The 19,501-nt window shown below is 40.7% G+C and overlaps 1 protein-coding gene across 1 annotated transcript; it reads right to left on the bottom strand.

The window, feature by feature from the left end:
* Positions 1–4,625: 4,625 nt before the first annotated feature.
* Positions 4,626–15,362, bottom strand: LOC119258553 (sulfotransferase 1C2). Its single transcript, XM_054701533.1, has 7 exons — positions 15,304–15,362; positions 13,801–13,926; positions 12,923–13,020; positions 9,546–9,672; positions 9,009–9,103; positions 8,669–8,849; positions 4,626–4,977 (listed from the first exon to the last, which is right to left on the bottom strand). Exons 2-7 carry the CDS (start codon positions 13,895–13,897, stop codon positions 4,859–4,861), a joined length of 717 nt encoding a protein of 238 aa, XP_054557508.1. The 5' UTR covers positions 13,898–13,926; positions 15,304–15,362; the 3' UTR covers positions 4,626–4,858.
* Between the last annotated feature and the right edge of the window lie 4,139 nt (positions 15,363–19,501).

Raw genomic sequence — 19,501 nt, 5'->3', positions numbered from 1 at the left:
ATATTTAAAACTTGATTATTAGTAGGAGAAAGATATCCGATTTTAAATAAGAAAGCATTTTTTCTATGAAAGAATCATGTATGTTATAGACTGTATATCCTGACATAAAACAAAAATAATGAAAAAATATTTATACTTCAAAATTCTGCTCCATTATTACAGACCCTTTAAGGTCATATGCCTCCACCTATTTATGTGATGCACCTGTTGGGTCAGGACTAAGATTCAGGGAATACAACTTCAGGCTGGGAGATGGTAGGGTTCAAAGGTCTGGAACGGTTTGTGAAGTAATTGTGGCCCCACCCATGAAGCAAGCTGAGATTCGGACAGTGCTTTACAGTAGGGCTTGCTTTCCCTTAAAGTTCTTGTAACTGTGAATAGCTTATAAAGAAGACCAGGCATGCTTTCCCGGAAATTGAGAGACACGTGGGCTAAACATCCCTGTTGCCTTAAAAACTGATGGCCTGTCACCAGTAGTCATGCCAGTGAGGCCATTGAAAATCAGTCAGTGGTCACTTTGCCCTCCAGTTGACCACCTATGAGTGAGTGAAATCAGCTGAGCTAACTCACAACAGGGAACTTACTGATCAAATAATGAAATGTATGAAAGCATATGCAGATACCTAGTGAAAACACTGAGTATATGTGTACATGTACAAGTATAAGTGCAATATACATTACAAATGTACCATATTTTGTTCTTTTTTAAAAAATGGGAATCATTTGAGGTAGAATTACTAGAATCCCTGCATTTGTAGGGCATAAACTGCAACAGTGTTATAAATACATGTAATCTCCCACTTGATATCAGTGAGGATAACATAAAATTCATAATCTGCTATTACAAACAGTATATTAAGGACAATTGGTCACTATGTTCTATCAACACACTGTGAGAGTTAAGATTTAAAATTAATATTGCTCAAACTATTACAAAGATACAATAGTCAAAACAGCATTGTATTGGAATAAAAATAGACACCAGGTAGCATAAAGTTGAGAGACAAAAAATAAAGGCACATTTACATGGACAGTTAATTTACAAGAAAGTAGTCAAGGAGATACAATGGACAAAGACAGTCTCTTCAACAAATGGTACTGGGAAAACTGGACAGCCACAGACAAAAGAGTAAAACTAGATCACTACCTCACATCATATACAGATATTGATTCAAAGAGGATAAAATACATGGACATAAAACCTGAAACTATAAAATACATTAAAAAATAGGCAAAATACAACATTGGATTTAGTGGGTATCTTTGGGGTTTGGACTTCAACAGCAAGGGAAACAAAAATTAACAATGGGACTTCCTAAAATTAAAAAAAAATGGGCAGAGTGAAAGAAACTATCATTAAAATAAAAAGACACCCTACTAAATGAGAGGAAAGTTTTACACATCATAGCTCTAACAAGGGGTTAATATCCAAGTTATTACAGAGACCTCATATAACTCAACAGAAAAGAAAATACTTAGTCAAAAAGTAGATAGAAGATCTAAATAGACTCTTCTCTCAAAAGGACATATGATTATTATCAGGGAAATTTAAGTAACAACTGGAATGTGATATCACCTCATAGCAGCAAGAATGACCCATATAAAAGAAATAGAAGCAAGAAATGTGAAGGTGTGGAGGAAAATGAACCCTGGTACATTGTGGGTGGGAATAAAGACTAGTCCACCTCTATGGCAAATGTATGAAAGTTCTTCAAAACATTAAAAATAGATCTACTCTGTGATCCAGCAATTCCACTCCTAACTATCTACCCAAAGAATACAAAAACACTAATTTGAAGGGTCCTATGCACTCCTATGTTCACTGCAGCACAGTTAGAATCAATAGCCAAGCTATGGAAACCAACCTCATTGCCTAATGACAGACGAGTGGATGAAGAAGATGTGATGTATTTACATAATAGAACATTGCTTAGCCCTTAAAAAAAGCATATTCTTGCAATTTGTGACAACACATATGGAACTGGAGTTGATTATGCTGAGTGAAATGAGACTGAAGGGAAAAGACAAATACTAGATGATATTACTCATATGTGGAATTTAAAGAAACATACTTCCTCTTGTCAGAGAAGAGATGGAGTGCTCAATAATGATTGCTATGTAAATTTGGCATGATTTGTGTAGTCCTAATCTAGCATTTCATGTTTCGTCTTATTTTCTAAAAAACATGGAGAATGCTGACAACCAGGGACAGAACAAGTAGACAAGTGACACAGAATATATATGGGATTATAACCATGACCCTGCAGGGATTTTTCTATCCAGACAGCCAACAGAATAAGGCAATTCCAAATAAGATAAGGAAAATTAAGGGGATGATATTTAAGGTCAGCAGCCACCTCACAGCTTCAATTACTGACAAAGTTGTCTAGAAAGCCCTAAACATATGGCGAAGAGACAAAGAGGCAGATTCATGAGCTGAGAATTCAACCTCCCGGAGCCATGTGGGGACTGAGAAAATGTCCATTACCCCCCGCTACCATCTTCCAGTTTAGTCATCCAACAAGAAGTGAACAGGAAATTCCAACTATAAGAAATGAAAAGATTGGAGCAGAAGATATGAAGCACCTGCTTTTCACTATTGACCAGATAAATCCACACTATCTATGCAGCCTGAATGTTTTATTACTTTTACCTAAAGATATCTCTTTTCAGAGAGACAAACATGGCTTTTTTGGTAAAAGCTTGGTTTTTCCTAATACACCTTTAAATGTTTTTAAATTGTTTCATATATGGCCAATTTGAGATTTTAATTTGCAATAAAAATTTACAACTTGATTTTTTAAATAAAGTGGACAAAGGGCAAGCACCTGAGGGGGAAAATTACTGAATTATAAAATTTTCCTGGTTCATTCTTGAGTTTAAAAAAAAATAATTAACAGAGAAGAATTTCAATTTTGAAGGTATTATTCAAAATCAGTGAAGTATTTCCTGTGTGAACAAAACTACACTTACCAAACAAAAATTTTTATACCTCACAGTTCATGTTTTATTATTTTTTCTTTGTTCTCTTATCTATTCATTGAACAGTTTGCCAGAAATTAAACACTCTTCTTTTTTTACAGCTGGAAAACTGAGATAGAGAGATCAGATCAATGCAGAAAGTAATAATCCTTCAGTATTGGAACATTCAAGAGACTGCTGCTTTTTCTCTTTTTTTTTCACCTCTTCTTCCAAATCTCCTATTTACTTTCTATTTTCTCCATAGTTTTTTCATTAAAAATAACAACAACCTATTTGTCATGATTCCTCACTTAAGCAAGGAGTTTTGGACATTTGGATACCTGGTTTCTAGCCTTAACAGTTAAATGGGAGCAAAAATGTAAACAAGTGGTTCTCAATCCTGGCTGTACATCTGAACTCCCTTGGGAACTTTTTGCCCCACCACCCTTTCTGACTCCCCCCCCCTCTAAAACTAGAGTCTTCACTGTATTTAGTAATGTGCACTGGTTTCTGTAGGTCCTTTACTTTGTCAATTTATTCATTATGTAAATGTCCAATATTTGTCTTTGTCTTTCTGATTTACTTTACTATACAAAATTCCCCCAAACTCCATTTTGGTGTAAATGGCTGCATTTCAATTTCTTTATTACTGAATCTTACCCCATAGTGTGGATGTACCATATCTTCTTGATCCAATTGTCTGTTGTTGGGCAGTTAAGCCAAGCTAGACACCCTTTCACTGCTTCCATATTCCCCCAGCTGAACCTCTGTTACTCTGTATCTACTTGTCAATTTACTCATGTGTTTGAATCCAATTCTTATTCAACATTTTACACCCAACACCTAGTGCAGTATCTGATACACAGCATGTGTTCAGAAAATACTTGTTGAATGAATGAATGCATGCTTGAATGACTACAGGAAGGAGGGCATATTTCAAATAGAGCTGAGTGCTGTTGGAGAGTTCACTGGTGAGCAGGTAATAGAGGGTTCTTAAGCAACTAAAATTCAGCCTTCTTTTTATTATCACTTTCCTCTGGAAATTCTAAATAGTGTCAGTGGTAATATACCCCTGTGACCTAATTCTAAACAATTTGGTTATAACTGAGTTTTAATCATATGTATGTGAGCTTCAAATTAGTGCCCATCTATTGACAAGGGGTCTCCCTAGAGGGCATGGTATTGAAGTCTAAACCATCTCCAAGCCCAACAACTATATTTGGGCTGGCTTTGCTGCTCCCTGTCTGCTATTTTCTGCTTTTACTGGAATACAATTGAGGCCTCCCAAAGACCACTCTTACCATTCTGTTCTCTATGCAACCTAGCACTATGACTGACTCTTTTCTGCTCTTCTGGCATCTCTTCCCTGTGCCCTTTCCTTTTATTCACCATCCATCACTAGGGGAGGCACTAAGAACACATTTCCTCAGGGCTGGCTAAACCAGGAGAGTCTTCAAATTGTCCTTTCCCATTGCAATCAGGGGAACCCCAGAACTTAGCACAATGGGAGGCCCTCAAATGGCCATTATCAGAAATTTTATATTATTAATGTAGATATAGCCTACTATTTCCATACATTTTTCAAGGCATTATTACACTACATATTAGAAAACCAGGGTGGATTTTTCAGAATACAAGCAACTTTGTAGTATTACTATCTTGCATTTTACTTAGCTTATTAAACCACTTTATTTCTTGCTTTGGAAAGAATGGTTAAGAAGACAAGCATTAGACATGATCTTTTTAAAGACAAAGTTGTTACATGTTGTTAACTATCACAGAGAGGGGCAGTACCACAATCATGTATATTTGCAAGGTGCTTTCAGAGATTCTTCAGGCTGGGATGGAAGACTGAAGATGAGTTGCATTCTTGCCATCCAGCTAATTTACGTCTCACTCAGAGCTCCATGCAGAAGTTTGGGAAGATTGGGTTTCCTTCCACCTTTTTCTTATAGATTTCATCAAATCTTTCATTCTGTGCCACAGTGAAATGGTTTTTCCAGTCTCCCACAGTTCCTAGAGAAGAAAGTTCAGATGGGGGTGTCACTGATTGAAATTGTCAGTGGCCTAACTAAAGAAGCGGCATGCCTGGAAACACACAGGCACTACCCCCTTGTTGCAATACTCTGCTTTAAGTGGCCCCAGGGTGCTTGGTGGACTGATGAAGAAGGTATACATTGACCCAGAAGAGCTGGTGACCTAGTCCCATTGAGGAATATTCACATGATAGACTGTTACACAGAAGTGAAAATGAATAATTGACACTCAGCTAGATGGACAAATCTCAAAACATTACTGAGCAAAGACACCAGACCCAAGAAAGTACAATTGACGCTTGAGTAACTTAAGTTTTAACTGCGCAGGTCCACATACATATGGATTCTTTTTTTCAGTAAATACATATTTGTAGTGTTCGCATTCATGGACTCAACCTACCATGGATGTCAGCTGGTTAAACCCACAGATGGAGAGTTGACTTTAAAGCACTTGAACATTGCAGATTTTGGTATCCACAGAGGCCCAGAAATCATTCCTCCATGGATACCAAGGGATTACTAATTGATTTTTGAGAAGTCAAAAGTTATATGAGATTTTTCCCTGGGAGAGGGTCAACTACCCATAGTGTATGATTTCATTTACATGAAATCCAAGAACAGCAAAATCAATGGATAGTTATAAAAATTAGAACAATAGTTCTCTGGGAATGGAGATGGATTAGAAGGCATGAGCAGGAAATTTCTGGGGTGATGAAAATATTTAATGAATCACTTGGGTTACTGGTTATATGGGTACATACAGTTATCAAAGCTTGAACTGTGCATATTTTGTATGTAAATTCTAACACAATAAAAAGACTTGGGGGGAAATGTGAATGAAATTCCCTTTTTTACCAAGTTATAGCTATTAAAATAATTTTAAGAGTGAAAATGCCCTTTGTCCCACCTATACTTTTTCTGGAAAATTATGCCACAGAAATGAAGTTGTTGGGGGCCTCCCCTGGTGGCAGAGTGGTGGAACGCTGGGCTCTGAAGCTGCCCGCAGCCTCTGCAGTGCCGGTTGGATCCCCAGCCGCTAGCGAGGGTCCCACATGATGTGACAGACCTCTCCTCCCACGCCTGCTGCTCCCCTCACCAGTGTACTTCATTGATCTGCCTGTTCTGTTCCCCAGTCTGGCTCGTGAATTCTCTCACTCTCCCGCGCTTCTGACTGTACCCAGTGCTTGTATACATAAATAAATAAATCTTTAAAAAAAAATGAAATGAAGTTGTTGGAATAGAAGAACATATGCACAAATATGTTCCTGTAACATTATTCATAAAGACAAAAAAATAAAAAGAATAACTGTAATGTCTATCATTGGGAAATAGCTGAGGAATTATGAAGAGTCCATGAAACCACTCAAAACAGTGAGCTACAAGGACTTACATGCCTTGCCCTGGAGGGATGCCTGATATTCTGATAAGTTGGAGTAAGTATCTGATTTTGTTGGAGTAAGTATCAGCCTGGGGGGAAAGGTATGTATAGAAAGATAGGTGTGTACAAGTCTGAAGAAGGACCGCTTGCAAATCATCATTATTGATTATCTGAAGAGAAAAGAAAATAGAATTGTTTGGTTTATTTCAGTAGCACAGAATGGTATTATAGACTGGAATATGAAACACATAATTTTTTTTTAGTCACTGTGAAGGAGAGAGGAGAAGGAAGAAGAGGAAGTGAAAATGGGGGAGGAGGAGAAGTTGCAAAGGACACCATGGTCCCACTGTTGTGAGAGAAAAGTCCGTGTTTATAAAACAGAGAGAAGCAGACTTCTCTACTTGGCAGTTACTACTTGGAAGCAGAGTTTTGGTGAAGGGACTCTGTGTGTGTGTGTGTGTGTGTCCTCGCCGGGCAGCAGCTTTGGGAGCAGAGCAGCATGGAGGAAAGACAACTCAAAGACCAAGAAGTGTGTGAGGAGAGGGAGAGAGGGAGAGAGAGAGAAAAAGAAAGAGAGATAGATCTAGAGGGACTTACAACTCAGGGACTATGGCACCTATATACAGGGCAGTATCACATTTATTGGGGATTAGGTTTAGGGAAGGTGGGCAAATATGTGGAGGAATGTGTGGAGGAATGTGGGTGGTGGGGATGTGGATTTAGGGATTTAGGGTGCAAAACTGTCAGGCACAAGCTAGGGGAGAGTGAATAGGGGCTGTTGGCTGGGGGTTTGGAGTCGGGGAGCTCCATTGTTGCTGCTGATCAAAACATCCTATCTCTAGTCCCTGTTTACACTTAACTTTGGTCAATGTAGTCTAGCTGCTTATGCTAATCTGGCCATTATGTCTGCCTGCTGTTTTCATCAGACACTGGTTTTCCAGTATGTTCCTCACACCGAGACTTTTGTTCTAGTGTGAGGACCCCTGCCTGACTCTACATTTTAGCTTGACCACCAGGAACTCTGGGCACCAAGACAATATCTGGAGATCAAAGAGAGCTGGGGAATCCACATATATACACATACCTATATACATATATACACAACAACATACATATATATACATGTATATGAAATTCTATATTGATCTAGTTTTTCAGTAACATGTAAAAATTAATTATCTGAAGAGAAAAGAAAATAGAATTGCTTGGTTTATTTCAGTAGCACAGAATGGTATTGTAGACTGGAATATGAAACACATAAATTTTTTTTATGTGTTTTTTTGTTTTTTTTTAATTTTAAAATTAAAATTAATTAAAGAGTGTTGAACTTTTTTCCCTTAAAATATTAGCTGACCCCATAAGAATTCCTCTTTTAGGAATTGAAACTAAGAAAAATTAAAAGAATTAGGCAGTTTTCACAAGTCGTTGCAGTTAAAATAATCATGCAGGGCCTCCCTGGTGGCGCAGAGGGTTGAGCGCCATGCTGTGAGGCTGTCAGCAGCCTCTGCAGGGTGGGTTCGATTCCTGGCCGGCCAGGGAGAAACCCACATGGTGCAGCAGACCTCTTCTGCCTCGCCCGCTGCTCCCCTCAGCAGTGTTGTTGGTTCATCTTCCTGTTCTGCTCCCTGCTCTGTCTCTGGTGAATTCTCTCACCCTTCCGCTCATCTGTCTTGTATCCCGGTTCTTGTATGAATAAATAAATAAATCTAAAAAAAAAGCATCAAATCTTTTTTAAAAAAAAGTCAGTAGAAACTGTAAAGGAGAAATAAAGCATAAGGGGTAGAGAGACAGGAAGCTGGTCAGCTGAGAAAGGCATTCCTCGCAGATCTGGGGAGAGTGGCTGAGTTCTGTGAGTGGGGGAGCCTTTGAGCAAAGCAAGTACACACTCCTCCTGATGCTGCAGTCCCAGACATTTTCCAGTAATCCTCATCTGGTATGAGCCAGTCATTCCTGCTCCTTATTTACCGGACCGCATTCTCCTGTTACTCCACTAGAATTCTTATGACAAGTCCCTGGTATTGGAGGTAGCTAAAGGACTCTGTTCCTTGCAACTAAGTCCTTCAAAGAGCTCTCTTTTAGAACATGATCGAATCCCCCACCTTTTTGGTAGAAGATATTACAAACAAACAAAAAAAAAAAAAAAAAAAAAAGAAGATATTACAAACGGTCTATATGTGTTATCTTGGAATTAGTAAAACATAATATCTTCTTGCTAAGAGGCAGGCCCTATGTTACTAGAAAAACTGAGTATTTGATTTATACTTATTTTCATAAAACTTGAGGACTCACAAACCTTTTCTCATGAAGGGGGAAACAGACTGGTCCAGGACAGATTTGGGAACTGTAGAACGATTTGTCATGGGATTTTCTTTCATTTTCTCAAATGATGTCTCCTGGACAATTTTATCTAGCACTTTTTCATCCAGATTCTTTCCCATGAACTTCATCACCTTCTGAATTTCATGCTTTGGGTCCTATGGTGAAGATAAAATTGCATTGGAATGAAAGAGGGTATCAGAAGAACACTTAAATTCTTCAAAACAGCCCTCCCAGAAGTTAGTTCCACCCTGAAGACCCTTGATATTTCTCTGCACCTTCGTCGGACGTGTTTCTTCTGAAGGGCCTTTACTCACCCTCTTTATGTCCTCATAGAAGAGGAAGAGAATCCGGTATCTGTCTTTCCTCTCCCACCATCCTCTGACATGGTCAAACCAGGAACCCCAGCCCACTGTAACAGAACAAAGAGTTCTGTATGAGGATCATACAAAACTGCCCCATAGTTAAGAATTTTATTTACCTGAAGTGTTCTGGAGAGAGAGAAACAAATTCTGGGTCAGATATATCCCAAAAGTCATAATCTGTTTGATTTGAGAAGCCATTGAGTAACTTATCCCAACATGCTACTTGTAGTAGCTCCACGTTTATTGAGGCAACCATATATGCCCTCGTCTAGGGACAGGAATACTATTTGAAACGAGGGTGACTCTGCAGGTCAGGAGACCCAGAATGAAGGCTCTTGAGTGGAATGGAAGCTGCCTGCTAGGGTTGTGGGTATTCACAGGGCATGGAGGACATGCCTAGAGGGGCACAAAACATGGTTTCCCACAGGGAAACCAAAGTACTATGTTGTGCTTAGGGGACAGCCAAAGAGATGGAGGGTTAGCCTTTACCTTTTCCACTGATGAAGGTTTCATAATACTCCTCCCAAGTACCAGGATCAGGCAGCATTTGATTCATCCTTTGGAAATGATAGTAGGAAACCATGCAGTCTTTGGCGTTTCGAGCTACATAAAGGAACTTTGGGGTAATAAGAGAAATACAGATGGAATTAGAAAGTGGATTTCCACAGACTTCACTTCGATTGAGCCACTAGGTATTAGCATAGAAAAGGGCTTCACTCTCCCGGAGAGGAGCACAGCTGCATTTCCACCTTCCCACAGTCCAGCTGTGGTTATCACTTTCTTTCAAGGACCAGAAAAGGTCTGTAGGTCTGGGGAGTCTGGCAAGAGTCTTTTAATTACAGTCTCTCCAGACTCCAAAAGAGGGACAGAGGGTTTGGTCCAATTAGTCATGGAATCAAGAGGAGTGACAGGAGCAGCTATGCATAATTAAGAGGGACCCCTCCCTCTAAAAAGGGGAAAAGACCTTAAAACCCTCACTGTTTTACAGCTCTGTGCAGCAATCCCTGCATTCTGAGACCGCCCAGGCCTCTTGCAATGTGCTGTGCTGTTGTTGCAGTGGCCCTGAGCCAAGCAGCCAGGGCAGCTTTGCCTGAGAGCACTGCCCTTAGAGCACTGCCTACAGACAGCCCCTCCCCCACCCCAGGACTTTCAGCCTTGCAGCCAGAGGTGGCAGGCTCTGAAAGCAGGTGGGGTTTTCAGCCTGCGGCACTAGCACTGCACTGTGCCTGCAATGCCCAGGCTACACAGAAGCTGCAGGGCAATGGCAGCAGAGGTGGGTGTTTCCGCCTGCCACCCCCAGTACAAGCATTCAGCTCCAACATGCACCTCCTGCTGGCAGCCCTAGGCAGCCCCCAAGGGAGAGTGGTGGAGTGGAGGGTGGAGGGCATGCTGCAGCAGCAATGGCAGCCCTGCTCCAAAGCAAACCAGTCCTGGGTTCCCTACAAGAGGCAACCACCAAGGCCTGGAACCTTTAGGAAGCAGCTCTGGTGCTGCAGCTCCCTGAAGCAGCAGGGAGGAAGATCCCTGGCAGGCAAGGGCCAATGAGGTGGGCTCCCAGCTGCAGAGGCCCTGCAATCACTAGGACCCCCCTGCATTGTGATACCCAGCCCACTGAGAGGTGTCAGGTCCACTATGCCTCTAGACCCACTGAGCCCACAAGCCTGCCCTGACTCAGTGCAAGCAGGGTTTAGGGAGGTGCATGGATTTTTCTTTTTGAATCTGAAGCCAGGATAGTTAATGGACAGATCAGTTCCCAGATAAAGGAACCAATCAGATTTTAGCTCACCATTTATATTCAAGGGTTTAAGTTCATTATGCAAGTTGAATATGAAGCCAATTGACTGGTGCTTAACTGGCAGCAATCAAACAGGATTGAAAAATAGCCCAATAGGGTTTGCGGGGTGCAAACCCTGAAGAAGGCAGCAGCCAGCTTGAATTTACTTAGTGCAGAAGAGAAGCATTCAACAGAAGTCCTCCAAAGCAGGTTGAGAAGATGACCCCCATGGAATTCAGCACACAACCTTCACAGAACTCTGCAGACATTCACAGACTTTGGAGGTTCTGCAGACAATCAGAGACTTGGCAGGCTTTGCAGATTCCAAGGCCTTAGCTGACTTCGAAACCTCCAGACCTCTGCAGACTTTCACAGAGACCCAGCCACTGCAGGTGCCTCTGGCCCTGCCTCTAACAGTGCATATGAGGAACACCTTAGGCCAGAGCCTGGTGTTTCTTACAAAGAGCTGTTCGCTGTTAATGTAGGCCGACAGCTCACATTGAACAGTAACACTGATCTCTGGCATTGCCTCCTGGTGACCACTGGTGACCAGCACTACTGATTAGTGTTATCCAGCACTGTTGACAGGTGACCAGCACCCTGTGTCTGGGCACCGCTGAGAGCTATCCAATGCTTCTGATCCTCCAGCACCACCTCCTGGTGCTAGCACATCCAGTACTGCCTGGTCCAATGTCTGGCACTATCCAGCCTGACCTTCAGACAGCTGCTGGTGGCTGCAGTGTCACCTCAGCAGTTCCACATTTGATCACCTCCAGTTGCCACCACAAGTTGGATACTGGCCCACTGCTTACCAGTGTGCCACAAACTCCAGACTTTCTTTGAAAGGACAGCACCATTTTGCACATCATGCAGAACAAATCCTACTAGACACTATGGGCACTATGTGGCGTGAGACAGCTAGTTATTTGTGGCCCAGTCACTGCGGCTACCTCAGGCCCTGCCTCTTTTTAAGAGACACTGGGCTCAGGCCGAAGGTGCTCCTTGCAGGCAATGACAGAGGCAGGGCCTGAGGTCTTGGAGTCCGCAGAGCCTTAGAAACTCTGTTTTCCCCAATCTTCTCTTTGTTAATAAATTCCATTGTTCTCTTCCAATTGTAAGCACACAAGTGAGAACCCACAAACAGTACCCTGTCCCCCTCCTTGGCTCTGTTTTCACTCTGCCTTTGCCTTCTCTGCCCATCCATTGAGGATAGAGCCCTTCAGTGGTTTCACTTCAGCTTCTCACTTTTCTCACTTTTCTGGTTCTTTGCACCATAGGCTTTGACCCTGTCTCTGTGCAGCCATTTAAAACTCATATTATCCAGGTCATCAAATCCACCCCGAGAGCTACAGTCTCGTTTTACCCCTCTGAGGCCCAGCTCTGTCTTCATTTTTCCAGTTGCTGTTCCCTGGAAATGCATCTTTTTCTTAGCCCTTCTTTTCCTTCATTACCACCTCTAAGAAAACAGTTGCCCCACTTTCTAAGTAGGCTGAATGTCAGTCTAGTTTGAACATTTAATTTCATTTAGTCTACATCCATTTATTCACTGCCCATCCAGAAAGCACATCTTTGATACCCTCTATATGCCAGGACCTGATTAGGCCCTGGGGTGCAGAATAAATAAAATCCCAGAATAAATAGAACTAGGAGCCTGAAATTTACTAGTGGGTGAGGTCAAGGGCCTTCTTAAGAACGTTTCTCTATTTACCCTTTCACACAATCAAGTTTTTGTCCTTACTCTTTCCTCTCAGATCAATATACAGGCTGAATATGTGAATACCCCCATGGTCTAAATTCCTGCTCACGTTCTCTCCCTTCCTTTTTCAGCCAGACTTGCTAAAGTGGCCTGAACGCTCACGACCTACTTCTATTTCTAGTTCTCTCCATTCATCTGGCCTTTGCCTTCATGTCTTGAAACTGTCGAGTCCTGCTGAGTGAACAACCTTACACTTTCCCTCATGGCTGACAGGGCCTCCTGCTGCAGAGATAACGGAGAGGTGAACGTGGGCTGCGGTGCTCTCCATCCAGGCCTGCAGGATGTGGCCTCAGGACACTCACATTCCTTGTGTTCAGGGCGCAGTTCCCGTCTCACCTTGCAGTTCTTTTCCCAAAAGGAAGGAGGCAACAACTGAGTGGGAAGGTGAGTCCTTAATATCCGTGGAGGGGGCATTGCTTTGGCTTTTTCCACACCTTTAAAGTAAGCCAACAAGAAAGGTCTGTACAGACAAGTACAACATCACACCGTCAGAATGTCACATCACTGCCTATCCTGCTCTCCTCTTGGCTTTCTGCTGGTGTTTCATAATGGAACGATTGATAATAGCTTCACTGCTATAGAAGCTTTAGGAGAACTTTCTTTTGCCTTAAAAATTAAATGTGTTACAATGGAATTGTTACTCAGCATTTAAAAGAAATGAGCTATTAAACCATTAAAAGACATGGGGAAACTGAAGTGCTTATTACTGAATGTAAGAAGCCAATCTGAAAAGGCTACAAACTGTTTGAGTCCAATTAAGTGATATTCTGGGAAAGGCAAACTTGTAGAGACAGTAAAAAGTGTGGTGGTTGCTAGGGAGTTGGGGGTGGGCGTGGAGAGGGATGAATAAAACACAGAGGATTTTGAGGACAGCAAAAATATTCTGCTACCATAATGGTATTATGTATCATTATGCATTTTTCTAAGCCCACAGAATGTACAGCAGCTCCAAGAGTGAACCGTAAGGTAAGCTGCAGACCTTGGATAATGATGACATGTCAGTGTAGGTTAATCGATTATAACAATGTACCTCTCTGGGGAGAATGGGGATTGTGAGTGTGCGGGAGCAGGGGTAGATGGGAAATCGCTGTACATCACTCTTAATTTTTTTAATAAACCTAATACTGCTCCAAAAAAATAAAGTCAAGAAAGAAATGAAGGGAGGAAGGAAGAAGGACAGAGAGACAAGGAGGGTGTGAGGGAGGAGCACTTACCCGAGGGTTGGGGAGGCCGTGCCCACTCAATGAAAGGGTGGCGGTGCTGAATGATGGCTCGCCTACATTTCTCCACATCTCCATTCTGTTCAATCATGTCCACAATTTCCTGAATCCATGTTGTCCCTGAGGTCCAGAAGCAGAAACCAGTTAAGAATTTGTCTTAAGGGGGCCTCCCTGGTGGCGAAGGGTTAAGATGCAACCTATGAATCTATGCACAGCCACTGCAGCATGAGTTCAATCCCCGGCCAGGGAGCTACCCACATGGAGCAGCAGACCTCTCCTGACTCGCCTGCTGCTCCCCTAGCAGTGTATTTCAGTCAAGCTGCCTGTTCTGTTCCCCACTCTGTCTCTGGTGAATCCTCTCACCCCACACACCTCTGGCCTGTACCCCAGTTCTTGTATGAATAAATAAATAATTTTTTTTTAAAGTTTAAGGGCCTCCCTTCCGACCAGCAGTCTGAGCCCACAGAGGGAGCAGGCACCCACGTCTGGGGCAGACTGGGTGCGCAGAAGAGTGTGCCTGAAACCGGAGGCGCAGGGACTGCATCCCGCTTCGCCATTTGAGAACAGGGATATTTCTTCAGTAAAAACTGCCTAAAACCAGCAGAAAGCTCCCCCAGAAGACAGAGATGGCTCCTGGAAGAGCCAGAGGGGAGCGGAGAAGTTCACCCAAGATGTCAGTCAGTCCGAGCAACACAGTGTCCCAACGCATACGACAAATTAGAAAACAGACAGTAGGGAGTAGAAGAACCACACGCAACCTAAAAACTCCTCAGGAAAGAAGCACACCACAAAAAGAAAACCACTCCCCAGATTGCAACGACAGCAACTTGGAAGAACTTCTGAGCCTTCCAGAAAGAGAATTTAAAATTGCCATGATTAAAAAAGTGATAGATCAGAAGAAGGAAATTGAGTCCCTAAAGAGGGAAGTAAGAGAAATGCAGGAGATCAAAGAATTAATGGAGGAACTAAAGAACTCTGGGAAAAGCAATGAAAGCAGAATAGATGAAATGGAAGAACGAATAAGTAATCTTGAAGACACAGAAATAAAAAGAACCAAAACAGAAAAGGAAAGAGAAGTACGAAGGAAAAAGAATGAAGAAAGACTTCGGGAACTATCTGACTCCATGAGGAAAGGAAATATAAGAGTTATAGGAATTCCAGAAGGAGAGGAGAGAGATGTAGGAACAGAGAAAATATTCATGGATATAATTGAAGAGAACTTCCCAAATGAGAAGAAGGAGCTGAAAATTGATATACAAGAAGCAAGAAGAACACCAAACTTCCATGACGAAAGGAAAAACACAGCAAGACACATAATAGTAAAGCTCCCAAGAATCCAGGACAAGGAAAAAATAATGAAGCTGACAAGAGGGAAGAAACAGATAACATTCAAAGGAAAACCAATCAGGCTGACATCAGACTTCTCTGAAGAAACACTATGGGCAAGGAGAGAGTGGAGGGACATAGTCAACAGACTCCAAGAAAACAGATGCCAACCAAGAATACTCTATCCCGCAAAGCTCTCTTTCCTCCATGAAGAAAGAATATGGACCTTCCCAGACAAAGAGAAACTCCGGAATTTCATTGTGACTAAACCCCCACTCCAAAAAATACTACAAGGAATCCTAAAGCCAGAACCTCAGAGGGACGAATAACAACGAAAGAAGACCAAAAAAAAAAAAAAAGTTATTAAAAGAATAAATAAATAAAATCAAAGGAAAGACAAACATAATGGCAAATACAGATGCTAACATATCAATATTAACTCTAAATGTAAATGGACTAAACTCTTCAATAAAAAGACACAGAGTTGCAGCCTGGATTAAGAAACAAAACCCAACCTTTTGCTGTCTCCAGGAAACACATTTAGCTACAAAAGATAAAAATAGGCTCAAAGTCAAAGGATGGAAAACAATCCTACAAGCAAATGGGCCAAAAAAGAAAGCAGGAACAGCTATACTTATATCAGATAAAACAGACTTCAAACTCAAAAAAATAAAAAGAGACCCCAATGGTCACTACATTATGATTAAGGGGACAATACTTCAAGAAGAAATAACACTCATTAACATATACTCACCAAACGAAAGAGCACCAAAATATATCAGACAACTGTTGTCCTCTCTGAAAACAGACATCAGAGAAAACACATATGTAGTGGGAGACTTCAACACACCACTATCAACAATGGATAGATCAACAAGACAAAAAATAAGTAAAGAAACTAAAGCTCTAAATAAGGACCTAGAGCATTTGGGCTTAACAGACATCTATAGAACACTAAACCCAAAAAAAACGGAGTACACATTTTTCTCAAGCGCACACGGATCATTCTCCAGGATAGATCACATACTGGGGCACAAGACAAACATCAACAGATACACCAAGATTGAAATCATACCAACCATCTTTTCTGACCACGAAGGCATCAAACTAGAAATAAATCATAAAAAGAAGGCAAGGTACTATCCTACCTCATGGAGATTAAAAGCCACACTACTGGAAGACCACTGGACTAACGAGGAGATCAAAGAAGAAATTAAAAAATTCTTTGAATTGAATGACAAGGAGGACCAATATCCTAAATGTATGGATGCAGCAAAAGCAGTAATAAGAGGAAATATATAGCAATAGAAGCTCACATCAAAAAACAAGAAAGAACTCAACGAAACAACCTAATCTCAAAGCTCAAAGATCTAGAAAAAGAACAACAAAAAAACCCCAGAACCAGTAGAAGAAAAGAAATAATAAAAACCAAAGCAGAAATAAATGAAATTGAAACTAAAAAAACAATCCAAAAGATCAATGAAACCAAGAGCTGGTTCTTTGAAAAAATAAATAAAATAGACAAACCCCTAGCCAGGCTCACAAAGGAAAAAAGGGAGAAAGCACAAATACACAGAATCATAAATGAAAGAGGAGAAATCACAACGGACACAGCAGAAATCAAAAGAATAATCAGTAACTACTATGAACAGTTATATGGAAACAAGTTCAACAATCTAGAGGAGATGGACAAATTCCTACAACTCTACATCACCCAAAGCTAGATAAAGAAAATAGAACACCTAAACAGACCAATTACAAGCAGCGAAATTGAAATGGTAATTAAAAACCTCCCCAAAAACAAAAGCCCAGGACCTGATGGATTTACAAATGAATTCTACCAACATTCAGAGACGAATTAGTGCCTATCCTTCACAAACTCTTCCAAAAATTGAGAAGGAAGGGACAATACCAAACACGTTCTATGAAGCCAATATTACACTAATACCAAAACCGAATAAGGACAACACAAAAAAGGAAAACTATAGGCCAATCTCCCTAATGAACACTGATGCAAAAATCCTCAATAAAATTTTAGCTATCAGAATCCAACAATGTATCCATAAGATAATTCACCACGACCAAGTTGGATTCATTCCAGGGACACAAGGATGGTTTAACATCCGAAAATCAATCACGTTATCCAACACATCAACAAAAAGAATATATAAAACCATATGATAATATCAATAGATGCTGAGAAAGCTTTCGACAAAGTGCAACACCATTCATGATAAAAGCCTTGAATTCTTGGGATACAAGGAACATACCTCAACATCATAAAGGCCATCTATGACAAGCCAACAGCCAGTATCATTCTCAATGGTGAAAAGCTGAAAGCAATTCCATTAAGATCTGGAACAAGACAAGGATGTCCACTCTCACCACTGCTTTTCAATATATACTGGAAGTCCTAGCCAGAGCAATAAGACAAGAGAAAGACATCCAAGGAATCCAAATAGGAAAGAAGAAGTCAAACTATCACTATTTGCAGATGATACGATAATATACATAGAGAACCCCAAAATCTCCACAGAAAAACTAATTCAACTCATCAATCAATTCAGTAAGTGGCAGGATACAAAATCAACACGCAAAAGTCAGTAGCCTTCCTATACACAAACAATAAATCTGAAGAAGAAGAAATCAAAAAAACACCCCTTTTATTATCGAAACAAAAAAATCAAATATTTGGGAATAAATCTAACAAAAGAGGTAAAGGACCTATACAAAGAAAACTTAAAACACTGTTAAAAGAAATAGAAGAAGACACAAAGAAATGGAAAGATCCCCTGCTCATGATTGGAAGAATAAACATTATTAAAATGGCCATCCTACCAAAAGCAATATACAGATTCAATGCTATTCCAATCAAAATCTCAATGGCATTCTTCAAAGAAATAGAACAATTATTGATGAAATTTCATATGGAATCACCAAAAACCCGAATAGCCAAGCTCTACTGAAAAAAAAGAAGGAAATGGAGGCATCACACTCCCAGACTTCAAACTCTACTAAAAGCCATAATCATCAAACTGCATGGTATTGGAACAAGAACAGACATACAGACCAATGGAATCGAATAGAAAATCCAGAAATAAACCACAGATTTATGGTCAACTAATCTTTGACAAAGGAGCAAAGACTATGCATTGGAGCAAAGAAAGTTTGTTCAATAAATGGTGCTGGGAAAACTGGGTCGCTACATGCAAAAGAATGAAGCTTGACCACTACTCACACCATACACAAAATCAACTCAAAAATGGATTAAAGAACTAGACATAAGACCTGAAACCATAAAATACATAGAAGGAAATATAGGCGAAACACTACGGGATTGCACGTCAAAGACATCTTTACAGACACATCACCCAAAGCAGTGATAGTGAAGGCAAAGATAAACAGCTGGGACTACATCAAATTAAAGAGCTTCTGCACAGCAAAGAGACAATAACAAAAACAAAGAGAAACCCCACCAACTGGGAGACATTTTTGCACCCAACACTAATGATAAGGACTGATCACAAAAATCTGCAAGAGCTGACGGACTCAACAACAACAAGAAAATATCCAGTCAAAAATGGGCAGAAGAGCTAAAAAGAAACTTCTCTGAAGAGGAAATGCAAATGGCCAACAGACATATGAAAAAATGTTCAACATCACTTGTAATCAGGGAAATGCAAATCAAAACTACCATGAGATACCATCTTACACCAGTGAGAATGGCACATATTAAAAAAACTAGCAACAACAAATGTTGGCGAGGATGTGGAGAAAAAGGAACTCTTGTGCACTGTTGGTGGAGTGCAACTGGTCCAACCATTATGGAGAGCTGTGTGGAGATTTCTGGACTACTAAACATAGAGCTTCCATATGATCCAGCAATTCCACTCCTAGGTATTTACCCAAAGGACAACAGAAACATCAATTCCAAAGAGAGCACTGCACTCCTATGTTTATAGCAGCACTGTTTACAATAGCTAAGCTTTGGAAACAACCCAAATGCCCAAAAATAGATGACTGGATCAAGAAGGTGTGTACATATAACCATGGAATATTACTCAGCATTCAAAAAAGATAAACACATGCAATTTGCAGCAACATGGATGCACTGGAAGGGATCATGCTCAGCGAAATAAGCCAAAAGAAAAAAGAAATACCGGATGGTCTCACTCATAGCAGGAATCTGAAAACTTAAATAAGGGAGGAAAATGAATATAAGAAGTGAAATCAAAATCAACAAAACTATTGAACCAGAGACACTTTTTGGGGGGTGGGGGGCGGGAGGGGAGGATTGGGGTCAGAATGGGGCATTTGCAATGTATGGGGGAATATAATAAAATTTAATATTTAAAAAATAATAAATAAA

The sequence above is a fragment of the Talpa occidentalis genome, unplaced genomic scaffold (assembly GCF_014898055.3).
Source record: "Talpa occidentalis isolate TD23 unplaced genomic scaffold, MPIMG_talOcc4v2.1 talOcc4.5, whole genome shotgun sequence".
Classification (NCBI taxonomy): Eukaryota; Metazoa; Chordata; class Mammalia; order Eulipotyphla; family Talpidae; genus Talpa; species Talpa occidentalis.
The sequence above is the reverse complement of the archived record's forward strand: the minus strand, read 5'-3'. Positions and strand labels throughout refer to the sequence as shown.